General features: G+C 35.2%; 1 protein-coding gene across 6 annotated transcripts in view; it reads right to left on the bottom strand.

The window, feature by feature from the left end:
- The window catches only part of TENM2 (teneurin transmembrane protein 2), a 1,380,893-nt gene that overhangs the window by 916,913 nt on the left and 447,006 nt on the right, over positions 1-16,974 (bottom strand). For all 6 annotated transcript variants that reach the window (XM_001370043.4, XM_056811550.1, XM_016433795.2 and 3 more), the window contains exon 4: positions 7-282. In XM_001370043.4, the coding sequence (XP_001370080.1) occupies positions 7-282 (276 nt within the window). The remainder of the gene's footprint in view (positions 1-6; positions 283-16,974) is intronic.

Below are 16,974 nucleotides of genomic sequence, written 5' to 3'. Positions count from 1 at the left end.
GCCTACCATTTTCATCATCTGACTTATTTTCATTATCAGAGTCAGTCAGGGTAAGGGCTGAGTTTTCACGACTTGACAGACCGGAACTGCGTCTGGATTTGATCCCTCTCCCCCACAGCCTTATAGCATGCTCTGGAGACATTCCTCCCTCTGTATCTGAATCAGCGTCAGACCCTGTGCTCAAGGAATAGCCTTGATGAAGAATTCCTATGTCCGAACAGTAACCACTTCGATGAGGGGAAGGTTCACAGATTCCCAGTTCTGCAAGGGTGAAGTTTGTTCCTAGGAAGTGAGCAAAAGAAATAATAGATTAAAATAATGGCAACTAAGATAAATACACAGTCTCGAAAGAAAGCAAATTGACCCTTTTGGCCCTCTAACATTGGTAAAAACTTATAATCTAAAGGTGAGGTGGCTTTTTAGTGCATAGGTAAGGTTATATCCAAGAGAATACTCAGGTGTTTCTCAAACATGTTAATTTTTTTTGAAAGATACATTTTTAGTTCCCAGCTTTCGAGACGATCACTTAAGGTGATTAAAAAGCATTTATTATGCACTTTTTCTATGCCAGGAACCACAATATCTTCTGTGCTTACAGAAACAAAAATAAAACAGTTCTCTGAAACTTCCATTTTCTAATGTGAAAAAGGGGTACACATAATTCAACTGAGGGTGAGTATTTTGGCCAAATTCAAATGAACATTAAAGTCTTATTATAATCACTTCTATGACAAAATGTCCAGTGAAAACTCTCTGATTCAAGTAGCTCACTACTCAGCGACGTAGTATAAGTTTTAAAACACAAGAAATTATATAAAGTCATCATCTCTTCCAACTTCCCTATACAGCCTCTTTCTCTATAAATTATTGAAAGTATATGATTTTTCATTTGTTTATTTGGGTTTTTGTTTTATGATTATTCATTTATAAAAATGAGTAATATGGAAATATTGCATATATGTATTATGTATGTGTGTATATATATAGAGAGAGAAAGATTGAGAGAGAGAGACAGAGAGAGAAAGAAAGAGAGAGAGAGAGAGAGAGAGAGAGAGAGAGAGAGAGAGAGAGAGAGAGAGAGAGAGAGAGAGAGAGAGAGAGAGAAAGCACAGATCAAATTCTTTGCCATCTCTGGGAGGCAGAAGGGACACAATTTCTAACGTATATATTTGGGAAACTTATGTGGAAACTTATTATTACATGTAATTGGTAAATAATGAAAAAATATTGCTTGAATTTGCAAAAAATGTCAGGCAATAAACTCAATGTTTTATGTTCCAAGTAGAGGAGATTGTATGAGTAATTGAACAACTATGAGCTAGCATGCTCCTCTCTAGTTTACCTGTTTTAATTAGGTTAGTTAATCCTATCCATTCTTGTTAGTCAGAAACCATTTGACCTCAAGATAAGGTTATATCCAATAGAATACTCAGGAGGTTCTCAAACGTGGTAATTCTTTTGAAAGATACATTTTTAGTTCCCAGCTTTCTAGATTAGCTTATTCTGTCATTCATTTATAATAAACGTGTTTTTAAGCTGGCTTTTTGTTTGTTAATGCACACTGAACTACTATAGACTTATTTGCCTGCATAAATAGTCTCAAAGGGAATGCTTCCATGAATCAAATCCAATTCTATATATAATTATTTTCTACAGAGGGAAATATATCCATTGGAAAGATAAACCAAGCAAAAATTCATATCAGCATGGGGTATTTACCTACTACCTATGCAGAAAGGAGGGAACTGATAACAACCAATCAAGATATCACTAAAGAGTGTTCTTTATTCCCCATGCACTCCTTATCACACTATCTTAGTTGCCTTTTCTCAGCCCAGTTTATTAAGTTCCAGCTTATATCCTAGGGATTTAGGAATTGCCAGTAATTGTACATTAAAATGTACATTTCAGACTCGATAGACTCTAAAACTGAAGCTATTGAGTTCAGATATGCCTGAGGAGGTAGTTCTTCGAATCTGATCCTCTGACATCCCATACGAAAGGACTCATACTTTCTTTATGCTGCTCCTTAACTTATACTTAACCCAGGGGAACACATTCTATTACTATTGGCTTGCTTCCATATCATACTTATATTGCATCTTCTTTTAAAATTGCACTATAAAATAACAGCATATTATTTTCTTTTGTCATGGATTTTTAAAGCTGGAGCTTCAAGGAAGTATGTATATGTACACACATTGAGACAGAGATAGATATGGGAGACATATGGAAATACTTACATATATGTATGCATGCATATATTTTTGCACATTTACCTGTTACACACATATACATGCTATATATACATATATATATGTGTGTGTGTGTACAAATATATAAGGGGCAGAGAATAAAACATATAATTGCATATGTATAGGGAACTCCTGGTGAAAAAAATGCCTTATTTTAAGGCATTTCAGCACCTGCTCTACAACTTGCTGTTTTAGACAATGGCCCAGTGAAGGAGAGGTAGTCATTGAAAGGTTAGATGATCATTCATAGTTACATCTCCAGTATATTATCAAAGGAAAAACTTGAACCTAGAGTCCTTCTGACTTCAAGGCCAACTAGCAATCCCCTATGGCAGTGATGGCAAACCTTTTAGAGACTGAGTGTTCAAAGTACAACCCTCACACTTCATGAGAGTCCCGACAAGAACCCCAGATGGGGTGGGTTTGGGAGGGAAGCTTTCCCATTGGGCTACTGGACAGGGGGTGGTTGATGGGAGAAATGTCATTAGGCATGGTGGAGAGGGTGAGGGGAACAGCTCTCTCTGGCACATGTGCCATAGGTTCACCAACACAGCCCTTTGAGGATAGGTAGGTGGTAAAATCAATTTATAAGTAGTCCCAGAGTGAGGCAGATCCAAGTTCAAATCTGACCTCAGACACTATCCATGGGACCCTGGTTAAATTACTTAATAAACCCTTTTTGCCTCAGTTTCTTTATCTGTAAAATGTGCTTGAGAAAGAAATGGCAAACCACTTTAGACTCTCTGTGAAGAAAAACCACAAATTGGGTCATGAAGAGTCAGACAAGCCTGAAACTAATGAACCATAACAAGCAATCCCCTCTCCATAAGGTCTCTCAATGTAAGGAAATTCTTAACTGTAAGAATTCATTTAATGGATAAGATTTATAAGACCAAAATCAACTTTCTCTGAGCTTAAAAATCTCCCCTTTTACATTACTATGCACAGTATGCTTAACTCAGTATATAGAAATAGGTCCATATAGCAATTTTGGTAAAAGCCACTGACAACCTAGAAACAAAAACAGAAACATCTTTTGACCTCTTCATGCTCCTTATAGTAAGGACAAAAAGTACTGCAGGGTATCCCTTAAGGAACTCAATTGGGAATTCATAAATGAGAATTACCTTTGAGACTAAAAGGCAGGACAAGAGGAGATTCAACTTTTGTGGGGGGAAAAGTCTTCCCCAAATACCTGTTATGGTGAACATACTAGATGCTAGAGAACCCCATCCCTTTGGATCAACTTGGGGATAGTTCATCAGAAGAAACTGAAATTCCATAGCAACACATTATTATTACTTATTTCAGTTCAATTCAATTCAATCAACATTCTTTGATCACCTGCTATGTCCAGGACTCTTAAGTTAGGCACCTTAAATCTGTTTTTAACAATAAAGTAACTTTGAAAGTTGCTTAAAAACTGTTAAATACAATTTGTGTATCAAGTCTACCTTTCAAATTGAGATAATTCACATTAGAAGGGACTCTACAGGTCACCTCCTCTAACTTCCTAGCCAAATAACGTTATTGATGTTAACATTACATAGCCCATCAGTCAATCTCTTCTTGGAAAAACTACCAAGTACAGAGAATTTGCTACTTTAAATGGCAGATCATCAATTAATCAGCAACTTCAATAATTAGAAAATTTGTCCAGATAACAACTTCAGATTTTCTTCCAATAATTTCTATTCAATGATTTCAGTTTTCCTTAATGGAGCTATGAAAAATAAACCTACTTCATGTTGTTGACACAACATCCCTGAGAATACATAAAAACAGCTATCATGCTCTTTTATAATGTCTCCCTTCCTTAAGCTAAACATCCCAGGTTCCTTTGACCTTTATTTATGTAACCTCATTTAATTGCACAACTATCTTGGTAAATCTCTTGTGGTTAAACTCAAATTTGTTAATGGCACACAAAATCTAGTCATTCAAAACTTTTCATGATACTTCAAATATGGCCAACCCATAAAAGAATAGAGTAGGGATATTACATTTTAATATATTTTATTGATAACTTTGTCTTTACATTTTAGATGGTCCACCCCTACACTCTAGACTATATCCTTCCTTATGACAAGGAAATTCAACTAATCAAAAATATCAGATACAGAGGATCTAACATTGCATATATTCTAATCCCTGACTCCTCTGCCATGAAGATAAAGATGTACTTTGTCATCTTTTCTCTTTTACATTAATGGATTTTTCCAGGGTTCTGTATTCAACAGTCCTTTGTGATCTCTCAATTTATATGATTTAATCATTGTGTATAAATAATGTCCTTTTGGTTCTGTTTATATCATACCACATCATTTCATACAAAGCTTCCTGCATTTCTTTGAACTTCTCACATTCCTCATTTCTTACATCTCTGAAAAAAAAGAAAGGCAGTTTCATATTTTTTCTCTGTGCTTCAATCTCATTGTTCATTTTCCTTTCAAAAAGAACCAATGATATCACAGGGTGGTGGCCTGACTAGTTGTGAAATGGATTTAAGTGAAATAGTTCCATGAAGTCATCAGCCTCACTCTCCCTTCCAGTTATTAAAAGTTCAGTGGCAAGATAAAAGTCAAGACAACTATTGATGGCCTGGGATTCAGTGGATGACATTGGTGTCTTCCATGTCTGCCCAATCTAATTATGCAAAGAAGCACCCTCTGTTGAGACCAGATAGGGCAACTTACGATAGGGTAACTTACCCCTGCCTAAACTATGGTCCCCTACCCCTCAAGGGCTGGTGCTTCTAAAGTATAAGAAAAGAAAATATGTAAGAGTCTAGATCTATGGCTGTCCTGAGACCTTAGGTCTGAAACCCCTTACCATTACAGGTAAAAGAAACTGAGGAATAGAATAATTTAGTGACTTAGTCATAGTTATTTGACTTTTCTTTTTTGACAGGCTTTTCTACCTGTGCCATTATTTCTTCCCTATTGTTCTGTTCTTTTAAAATTTTATAGAAATTGTTTAAAATTCAAATTTCCTATGATTAAATAAAAACGGTATATGTATGATTTCAAGTTAGATTTTCTGATGCCAGAATTCTTCCTAATAAACCACAAAACATAAGTGACAAATAGAGATGGAAAGTGAACATTTTAGTAAAAAATCTGAATATGTATTCATACAGAACTAAGCATTTGGTATTAGGACAGATTTAGATTTTTGTCTGAATGGTTTTCTTTTTTATCTAGTAGCACAGTGTCAGGCAAATGTGACCTCAGTTGGCAACAAAAGTAACTCTGACGCAAGCAATGAAGCTCTAGTTCAAGGATAGAGCGATATGGATATGAATGAAATGAAAGGATTCTCAAATACCAGAGATTTTTCTGCCACCTTCACAATTTAATACAGTCACATGTCATTCTCTACTTGTGGTACTCATTCAATAAATATTTATTATTATTATTATTCTCAGATTCACATTTTTCTCCTCTCTTTCTGGAAAACCTCCAACAAGAACAATGACAACAAATGCTCTGAATACATGTCATCTCCTAAATAAAAATAATATGTTCAGTAGCCTCTTGAGCCTGAGATTATTTTCTGCACTAGTTGTGAAAATGCCAACATTATTAAAATCAATTTCAGTATTAAAAATATAGTTCAGTTACCTTGGGTGAAGAAATTAGTTATTTTTGTATTTCTGACTACAGCAATTCTACCATTCCATAATTAGCTTCTTCAAAAGAAAAGAAAAGTGAGTCATGACAATGAGTTGACAATGATATTGTTCAATATTGTATTCTAAAGATTACCTCTTTAGAAAAAGTATCTTTTCAGTCAATATTAGAGAGTTCCTCTGAGATCTTCCACTATTCAAGGAAGGTATCCAAGGATTTCTCTTTTTCATTTCCTGGCTAGCTACCTTCTTAGACTTCATAATTTCCAGGAATTAACCATTTTTGCAAGGGTGAAATCAACTCAGAAATTTACTTTTTAGTTTACTTCCCATTTCAGCTTCTTATTTTCTCCATGCTTATCCTGCCCTCCATCTCCCTACCTCTTTTAATTTATGTCTCCTTCTTCTAAGCTCCTTGAGGGCAGGGACTAGCTTACAGGCTTTCTTTGTAGCCCCAGTGCTCAGCACACTGCCCAACACATGGTGCTTCATAAATTTTTACCAATTGACTCTGATACTTGGATATGTAGACAGTTAATAAGTCATTTAGCAATGACAGGCAACTTCTGGGTCACATGACCAACAAAATGGAAGCCTAGATATTTTCTCTAGTCTCTACTCATTCTCAAAAAATTTCCAAAACAGGAATTAAGTACTAGAGGTAAAACAATTACAGTTGAAACCAAAGGACATGAAAGAATTGACAGTCTAACAATTCAATATGAATTAATATTGGACATCATTTATCCACAACTTTCTCACTCAACACTCTTCCCCTATCAGTTTCTATGTTGTTGTTGTTGTTGTTTTTTCTGGGAACACAAACCAGTCTATAGTGCTCTGACATCTGTTCAGAGATTCAACTTCTGCTGCAGAGTCCCTACGAGTGAATACTACTCTTGCCCTTTTCATCCTGTTACAATAAGCTGCACATAGCTTCTCTGCCCAGTCATAAGAAGAGGAAGTACAGGGTCAACTGAGCTCCCTTCCACTTGGGGTAACCCTTATATTAGGGAGTCTCAAATGACTTTTCTTAAAACATGCACCTTGCCTTCCACTAGTCTTACAAAAATGGTAGATTCTGATTCAGATCGGCGAGAAAACTGAAGATCTAAGTAAGTCTGACAATGTCGGAAATAAAGCTGAGACTAGGTTAAGTCCAGCCCCTGAGTAATATCCTCCCTCAAAGAAGGAAAAGTCACTGAAGGATGACTATAAGGGGAAAGGCTAAAAGCCACTAAAGATTTCAAGAGGAAGAAAATCCATATATAAAAACCTAGATTATCAACAGATTTATCAACATATATGGTACACATTTTAAAATGGAAAATGAATATAGAAAATACAAAATGTCAAATATCTCCAAGTAAGTCTTTTTTTTTTTTTTTTAAAAACCCTTACCTTCTGTCTTGGAGTCAATACTGTGTATTGGCTCCAAGGCAGAAGAGTGGTAAGGGCTAGGCAATGGGGGTCAAGTGACTTGCCCAGGGTCACACAGCTGGGAAGTGTCTGAGGCCAGATTTGAACCTAGGACCTCCCATCTCTAGGTCTGGCTCTCAATCCACTGAGCTACCCAGCTGCCCCCTCCAAGTAAGTCTTGCAAAGACATCAATGTCTAATGAAAACCAAATCCTGTATATTCACTAGAAAACATGAAACTGTATAAGGATGTTCCAGAATGGTCAAGAGAGAAAAATAACATTTAGAGAAGCTAGAAGACAGAAAAATGATAGAATGAATGTCCTATACAGTATAAATAATGAACAGAATTAAAAAAAAAAAAACTCGAATATTCAGTTCCCCAGTTGTGATTGTCCAAAGAAGTAAGTGAACAACAGCTTTAGAATATAAATCCACTGAACAAAAGACAATTTAGAAAAAGAAAAGCAAAAAAAAATCTCATTTCACAGAATCACAATTAGTATTGGAAGTGATCCCAAAGACCACATAGTTCAATTTATGTCTATATAAGAATGTCCGCTAAAACTTACTTGACAAAGGGTCATTCAGAAGTTATTTGAAGATATCTACTTAGTGATAAGGAATATGATAGACCATTAGGCTGTCAATTATATTTTTGGATAGCTCTATTATTAAGAAACTTTTTTTTTTAACAGTGGAGACATTGCTTTGATTCATGCCTCCACCACACATTACCTGTGTGATCGATTTTGGTCAAATTATATTTCTCTACACTCCAGTTTCTCTGAAGTTTAAAAAGAGGAGATTGGACTGGATAAAATCAAAGTTCTCTTTCTACTTTAAATCTATGATTCTATAATTCTTATCTTAGGTCTAAATATGCTGTTTTCAACATTTAATCATTTTCCTAATTCTTTCCTCTAGGATCAAGCAAAACAAGTCCAATTACTTTTTTGAGAAAGCCTTTCAAAAACCCAAAGAAAGCTATTGTGTCTGCCCCAAGACTATTCTCATATGTCATAATAGATCTTTCATTTTCTTGGTTAATTTTCTATTTATCAATGTGTTTCCTAAAATATGGCAACATAGTCCAACCATAAGAATAATGTTTCCATTTTCCTGGACATTACCTTTTTTAAGTAGTCTAACATCAAATTGGAATTACACAGACTCAGCTTTCCTGCCTGAGTTCTAATATCTAGGATATAAAAATAATTTTCTTTTCAGCATTATTGGAAGAATTATTTCAAAATTGTCCACACTGAAAATTCTTTCAAGGAATCTACATTCTTAATCTTCTTAATGCCAGTGGTTTTGTGATTTATTTTTCTTTTTAGGGGAGAAGAAAAATATGGACATCAACCATAGAGTGAGAGTCATGATTGGATATTCAAGTTTATTCTGCTACCATGCAAATTCAGGTTACAATGAAATGCTGTTTCAACTCAAGCTGCACATGTTTAGTTATACTTATTGCCTATTCAGTTAAATAATGGAGCATCTAGCCTGCTCAACTTTGGACAATACACTTGATGTATCTATGCAGAAGCTACTGATGTTCATTTGCAATATTTTACTACTGGCAGTATAGTATTTGCATTCTTAACAGTCATGAAGGTGCCTGTCTCCAACATACACTTGAGGTTGTAAAAACACTGACTTTCCTGTCATTGAAGAATTATTTTAGATTTCAAGAATTGTTGAACATTTATATTCTGGCACCTCAAGAGCTGATTGTTTCAGTTTATACCATTAGGTAAACTTATACCTAGTAGATATTTTGTCCAAGTTACTGGCCAGAACCTATATCTGTCCATTAAAGTCTGAGGGAACAGCACTGAATAGAAGAACTAGATTGTAGTAGTATATTGATCCAAACAAATCATAAACTCTCCTTTGGAACTGACCACTTGCTGAAAACCATGCAAATTCCTTAAGGAAAAATTCATAATGCTTCCAGATTGTTTGTATATCTAGTCCTATAAGGCAGAACAAAGTAGTGGGAAAATTGGATTTAGAGTCAGAGGTTCTAATCTCAACTCTCCTATTTATTAATTATGTGACCTTGAAAATAGCTTTGCCTTTCAGGGACTTATTTTCCTTCTACATGAAATTACTGGGTTTGTTGGGCAAGACAATCTCTAAATCTATTACACTATCTAATTAGGACAATCACAAAGGGAAGATAATAGAAACAGTTTAGATCATAGTCTGTTATCTTTCATTCTTATCCATGTTTTTTCATGTGCTCAAGACACATTCGCATGCACGCGCGCACACACACACACACACACAGACACACAACCTGTAGCTTATAATAGTAGATAGACACATGTACAGACTTAATTGCATTTAGCACCTGACAGCTGTTGACTTACCGGGAATTGTTGAGTCACCAAACTAATGTCAAAAAGAAATACAGGAATAGAAAACAGTAGCTTGTTCAAGGAAGGAGGAAAAAAAAACATAAAAAAAAACCCTTACACTATCACAGCTGAAGTACCACCCCATCAGTGCTATTATGTACATGTTCTGAGTGACGCTCTTACTAATCAGTTTCAGCAATGCCAGAGGCATAATCATCTGACTCCAATATACCATTTCCAGTGTGGTTTGAGGCATCAACCAAAAAGACTAATGTGCATTACCTTCAGTGCTGATGGACAAACTCATCTGTAATGAGAACAATAGCTTTACAAAGATTGCTGAATATATAGAATCATCAACTGATGTCTTTAAAAAGGGTTCACACTAGCTATTCAAGACTTCACCAGCATCAGAGGTGTTAATCATTTTAGGTATATTGCTGACTATAGTCTTGGAAAGGAAATATCTCTGAGAGGAGACTAAGATTATATACTGGTGGCCTCTCTCCATATCATGGAAATTTTTGCTTTAGTAGTGAAAGTTCAGGCAAACATTGAACTCAGACCAACATCTCTCTCTCTCTCTCTCTCTCTCTCTCTCTCTCTCTCTCTCTATATATATATATATATATATATATTTATATATATATATATATATATATCTGTCTCTCTCTCCCTCCCTCTCTCCATTGATCTATCTATCTATCTATCTATCTATCTATCTATCTATCTATCTATCTATGTGTAATTTAAAAATGTCTTTGGCTTTTAATTCTAAAATCAATTCATATCAAACTAGACAACATTCCACATTGTGTAGTGGGAAAAGCCCTGGGTTTAAAGGCCAAATACCTTTCACTGGCACCCCACCTCTGCTACTACCAACCTAGCTGGCTTTTGGCAAGCTTTATTGAATCTCAGCTTTTATATCTAAAACAATGGGATTGATTATCTCTGAATCCCATGGTTTAATTATCAGAAATGTTCATATTCATCAATAAAATTAAATTATATAATAATATCCTCACCCCCTTTATCCCAAGGCCAAACTTATTTCTGATACAGATGCAAAACAAGAATAATAAAAGAAAAAAGTCTCAGCTACTCTTGGTTTACAGCACATAGATGACAGTAAAAAAGAAATATTGGTTAAACCTAAGAAGTGATAAATAATGACTAAGGAGAAAGAAAAACTGTGAAACTAGACAGAAGAATTAAAAACACATAATTCCAAAGTTCTGTTGAAAAGGAAATCACCTAAAGTGCTTGTGAGAACATCACTGCCTTAGAAAGCACAGTAGGCACAACTGATAATGATGACCCTCTTTGAAACCTTATCTTCTTTCCATGCTACTTAAGAAGGTGGAGAGATGTAGGGTGTGTTTTTGAACAAATTCCATTAAAATGGTTGATCTAAGGGGAAAGAAGTTTGAGTATTTAAATGGAGAAGATTCATTTATGGGGAAAATACACACATATGCAACAACTTACTACCACCCAGGGAAGTCTAATAAATAATGAAGCTGGAAATAATAGAAATAATAGGACTAATGATAGGACTAATTTTTACTATTTCTAAACCTTCTACTTCAGAGACATTATCTTTTCTCCTCTGACTAAGATTTCCTTTCTGGAAGCGTTAAGGTGTGCAAACAATGCAATTGTAGGTTTGTGATACACTATGTGCACTTAAATTTGTAGTTTGTCAATATCATTATGATATACAACCTTTAACAAATTAGTTTTAAAAAAATAATATTGGACTATAGTAATTTTTTGTAGTTTCCTTTTTCATTCTCTCAAGATATCAAAACAACATAACAGCAGACTGACAACACTTAACTTGCATGATTTCATTTTATTCTCACAATCCTGTTTTATTGTCCCCATTTTATATATGAAGAAAGTGAAATTAAGTGATTTGTCCAGGGTTAAACAGCCAGTGTGTGCCAGTGGCAAGATTCCTGGCACATAATCATTGTTTAATAATTACTTTTTGATTGATTGATTGAAAGCTTGGACTTCCAGAATTCAAATTTTATACCATGCTGCATCAGCACCAGAAAACCCAGTGACTCCACTCATTCCTGTTGTTTAATATTTATTAAACAAATTGATGCAAAAATTTTGTTAGCTATTTTCTGAATCAACATCATTAAAACAAAAGTGGTGAGAATTGGAAGATAGAAGGATAAGGAAGAAAAGGAAGATAGAAGGATACATAAGGAATCACCAGCTCAGTCCTTGACCTGGCTGATAACCAATCCACATTACCATGTCATGCTCTGCCTTTCTTTGGAGATCATTTCTAGTAAGTTGTTGCCTTCTTAAGATGCCAACTAACCCTTCCCAGCTAAAATGCTGCTTCTCTGCAACAACATATGATTAAATCCAACGTGACACTCCATTGAGATCTCTCTTTGTTGAGGTTTTCCAGGTGCTTTATGAAAACATTTGTACTACCAAGCACTTACTGTACCCTCAGCTGAGGAACAACATTTGCCTTATTAAGACAGCTCTGCTTTCCAAAGGGGCCACTCATTTTGTATTCTCCTCTGTTGTATTCAGATGGAGTAAAAGGGAAATTGCTACATCACTAGCAAAAGCCCAGTATTCCTATGTCACCACAGGTTGGTAGCTTCCTTAATTTGAGGGCTCTCATTACAGGATGGTAAGGGCTCTGCAGTAGATTATTATTTCCAACAGTTATTTCTTTCTTCAATTTCCACTCTCTTAGAGTTGCCCTCAAATTACTTTCTCTTGTGTGCTGTATGCTCAATCTCAATACAGCTAAAGAAATCAAAATAGTTCCCTCAGAAAATCTATCCATCAGCATTATCAGGGGTCACAGTTCTTCAGTGAAACTTTGGTTTGCTTTCCTGCTTAGCTTGTAGGTCTTCTGTTTTTCAGTACAGATGATCCTGGGGAATCTTTTTTTCTACCAACAGGACTCATACAAACCAGTTGGCACACACTGTTCACATTTCAGAGAAATCACAACAACAGAATGATGAGTTTTGGATTCTTCCTTTTTAAACTTGTGAATACCAGCAATAATTTGATACATTCTTGATGAAATAATTTGAACCTTGCCTATCTAAAGGGGGGTGGGAAGCCTTTCTCTACATATACTTATATATTTAATCCCTTTCAAACTTTTTTTTTTGCATTAAAAATATATGATGACCTTGACCATCTTGCTATCCCACTATGAGCCTCAGTTTCCTCTTCTGTGAAAGGAGAGGGTGCAATTTGATGACCTCTATGAACCCTTCCCATTCCTGCATCCTATATTACCCCTTGGTAAGAAACCACGCATACAGCCACCCCATTGTGATCAGGTTGACAAGTGAAAGAAACCTACAGAGAATAGACAGAAACAAAGAACAACTGACATGTAATTCTTTTTAATGGTAGGATCCCAACGTCTTTTAAATTATATTCTTGACCAACTTCTTAAATGAATGGTTTATCAATTTGTAGAAGATCTTAATAATTTAGGCATCATCTAATCTTTGTCTATAAACAAGCAGAATGAAAACAGACCTATGGGATAAAATGCAATAAAGTAAGACATAGAAACATTAATGAATACAGAGAGAGGTGGAAGCAGATATCTGGACTCATGGGAGAAAAAAAGATCACTTTCACCAGGTCATTCAGTCTTACCATCCTAACTCTACTTCTCTCTTGCTGTCAGTCATATATCCCAATTTTTATTCTGCCAATCATATTGGTATTTACCAATATAGGTAGAAATACTTCAGGACAAAAAAAGGGGGAAAGCTCAGTTTTTTTTTTAAATGTTTATCCATTTTGCTTTCCTTCAATGATCCCTCCAAAGACACAAGTCTTGCCACAGAATTTTCTTTCTAGCATCTTATTTTGTTCACTGCCCTCCTGTGGTTGCTCCTTAAACCAGATTTCAGAAAAAAAGAACAGATAGGGCATGTATATTTGTGTTTTGCTTTCCTAAAATTTTGCCAGATTGTTATTCCAAGACAAAAAAAAGTCTGTTTTGTGCAGCACACAACCAACTTCCATAAGTTTCCTATGTTACAATGATGCCAAAATGTTCAGCATCATTTACCCTTTTTTATTGTTAATATAAGGATTCATTTCCAAGACCTCAAATAACATGAAGTTTATTCATTTATTTATTTATTTATGCATTGCATGCACTGATGAACTAGCCTGCTCAGCAAGCATTTAACAGATTAGACACTTGAACATGGTTTCAGGCAATGCTCTCTCATGTTTCTGCGTATTGCCTGATAAACACTTCAAAGTAAACCGCTCATAAATATGAAATGAAAAGCCGAGAAGTCGTTATGCACAGCTTTGAGATACAAATCTCTTTATTCCCCTCTGAAGTAGGGTTTGATTGACATAATGAGTCATAGATCCTGTCCAGGGACACACTGCCTTATCCCCCTTTTCCTCGGGAGACAGGGAGACTTTAAAGAAATCCACTTCAGAACTTTGTGATAGACAGCAAGTAGGAAAAAAAAAGTTGAATCCTATATTAAATAACTTATTATTTTGTGTTAATGCCTACTTTGACAACTGTGACATATGTCAGAGTTTGACAACATATCCTCACACAGACATTATTAGCTGCAACTTTTAGAAAGAAAAATGCCAAATTCCAGGAAATTATGCCAGACTACACCTTCTCTTTTTCTATATGAATTGCTACTGTGAAAAACTGGAAAATTATACCTCTTGCCTGCCTGATAAGGAAAAAAATCACTAATAAGATAACTGCAGAGTTGCAGCACCAAATGCAATAGGGACTAGTGATTATTGTGGAAAACATTATTTTACAGTTGCTGTATTTTTTCATTGATGCATTGTGTTTTGACATAGTCATTTTCAAAACAATAAATCTTCCCTTTCCCTTTTCTCCCTCACTATAAAAAGATTCAACAATTAAACAAAAATATTTACTGCATTAATATCTCATATAGGGGCTGTTTGTATTTTGCCATTCTTTACCAGAAAACATGATGTTTGTTTTCAGTTTCTTTATTTGGAACCTACATTATGTATTTGACTAGAGGTAGGCTGACTTCCAGTATCATCTTCATATGTTGTTGTGGTCATTATGTATCTTCATCTTTTGATTCTTCCATCTTATACATCAATTCAAACAAAGCTTCATCTGTTTCTAAGAATCCTTTGGGGGCTGGGGAGGGGGCAGCTGGGTACCTTAGTGAATTGAGAGCCAGGCCCCAAGACAGGAGGTCCTAGGTTCAAATCTGAACTCAGACACTACCCAGCTGTGTGACCCTGGGCAAGTCACTTGACCCCCATTGCCTAGCCCTTACCACTCTTCTGCCTTGGAAGCAATACACAGTATTGATCCCAAGATGGGAAGGTAAGAGTTTATTTAAAAAAAAAGAATCCTTCAGAATTTTTCCAGAATAAATTATTCAGAATATCCCATTACATTCATATGATTTTTTCAGTCATTCCTTAACCATTGACTGTAGAACTTAATTCTATTCTTTTCTGTGTTGACCCTCATGTTAACTATTAGCTTTTTGTCTTTGTATACTCGGTGCCTAGCAACTACAGACAATTAATAAATGCTTGTTATTGGACATATTAACTGATGTTGTATAAGTACTGAATTTCAGAGAATTACAAAATCTCACAACTGGAAGGGAAGGGACCAGAGAGCTCATCTTGCTCAACACCAAAATTACATATAAATCCCTTCTCTCATGTTCCTAACAAGTGGACAGTCAGATGCTGCTTGAAGAACTCTAGTAATATCAAATTTATTTGTAGAAAGTTCAAATTGTTAAGATTTATTTCTACTAAAGAAAAATCTGCCTTCCTATAAACTCTACTTATTGGTTCTAGTTCAGACTTCTGGCAACAAGAAATATGAAACTAATCCTTTTTCAACATACCCATCATGGAGAGACTTGAAATCAGTGACCATTTCTCTTCTCTACCTCAAACTGGTCATTGGTTTACTAAATAGATCTTAGACTGAATACTAACCCATTCAAAGCCCTCTAAATCTGACTCTATGATACCGTTTCATGTCATATTGCTCTCCTCCATATAATTCATATTCTAGTCATATCTGGATTAATCTCAAAACCTCATTCTCTTCTTGTCCTCTCTTGCTACCATTTCTTTGCTTACATTGAATTTGATGCTTTGGTACATAGTAGTTGCATAATAAATGATTACTGAATTAAATTGAAAGGACTGCTCTCTATCTTTGACATTCCCTCACCTTGATTATTTTTATGTCACAATGTTAATTCAGAGAGATCCTACAATTCAATAAAATCCCTAGGTCTTTTTTAATCCCCCCCCCAACCCCTCACAAATTTTCGTCAAATTATTTTTGGCTTTTGGGACTCTTCTTTTGTAGCTTTGCATTTCACTCTGAAAACTTTGTGAGGTTCTCCAAATGTAACCTGATCCTTGTGGCTCTCCTTGATACTCATTTTTGGCTCCGGCTCACTATATCTACCTGCAAACTGTCCAATATACTGTTAGCCATCCAACTAATTATATGAACAAAAGGATTTTTTCATCCACTTTTTTTTCAGTGTGGATAATTTGGCAAGTCTCATTTGAATGGCTATAGAACTACATTAGAAGGCACAACAGCATTCTATAGCTTAATATAGTTAATGCCATGACATCAATGAACAGGAATACCCAGAGGATCTCATGCTCTATAGGGAATCTATATTCCATTTACACTCTTTAACAGAATACCCTTTATAACAGGGGTGAATATTAGTATAATTTTCCTCACTTAATATTAATAATCAAGCATTATTGACAGTCATCTCTGTCATGTCACACAATGTGAAATATTTTCAGTGATGCCAAACTATCACTAGAATAATACTCATATCACCTTTTTAAAATACCAACATATTTTGGGATTTTGCTTATGTATGAGGGTGCTCTTACAACAATGATGAGTTTGGAAGTGTGTTTTGCATGATAATGAAGAATGGGGGGAAAGGAATGGCTAGCTTGTTAACTCGGAGATTTCTAACTTTTCTCTAGTCATGAAACCATTTTACAATTTTCAAAAAATGTATAGATCAAACCCTAGTCATGTGAATCATTTTCAGATTCATGGTTGTCTTTCTATCCCCAGCATTTAGCACAGTACGAAAAACATCATAACTTCTTAATTGGATCTGATAATGTCAAAAAATGTATGATGAAAATCAATATAATGCATGGAATGGGGAAAATAAAATATCTTTAAAAATAAAAATACCAACATTTTCTAAAAATGCTAAGTGACACA

This window comes from Monodelphis domestica, chromosome 1, assembly GCF_027887165.1.
Source record: "Monodelphis domestica isolate mMonDom1 chromosome 1, mMonDom1.pri, whole genome shotgun sequence".
Classification (NCBI taxonomy): Eukaryota; Metazoa; Chordata; class Mammalia; order Didelphimorphia; family Didelphidae; genus Monodelphis; species Monodelphis domestica.
Note: the sequence above shows the minus strand (reverse complement) of the source record. Positions and strands in the feature narration are given on the sequence as shown.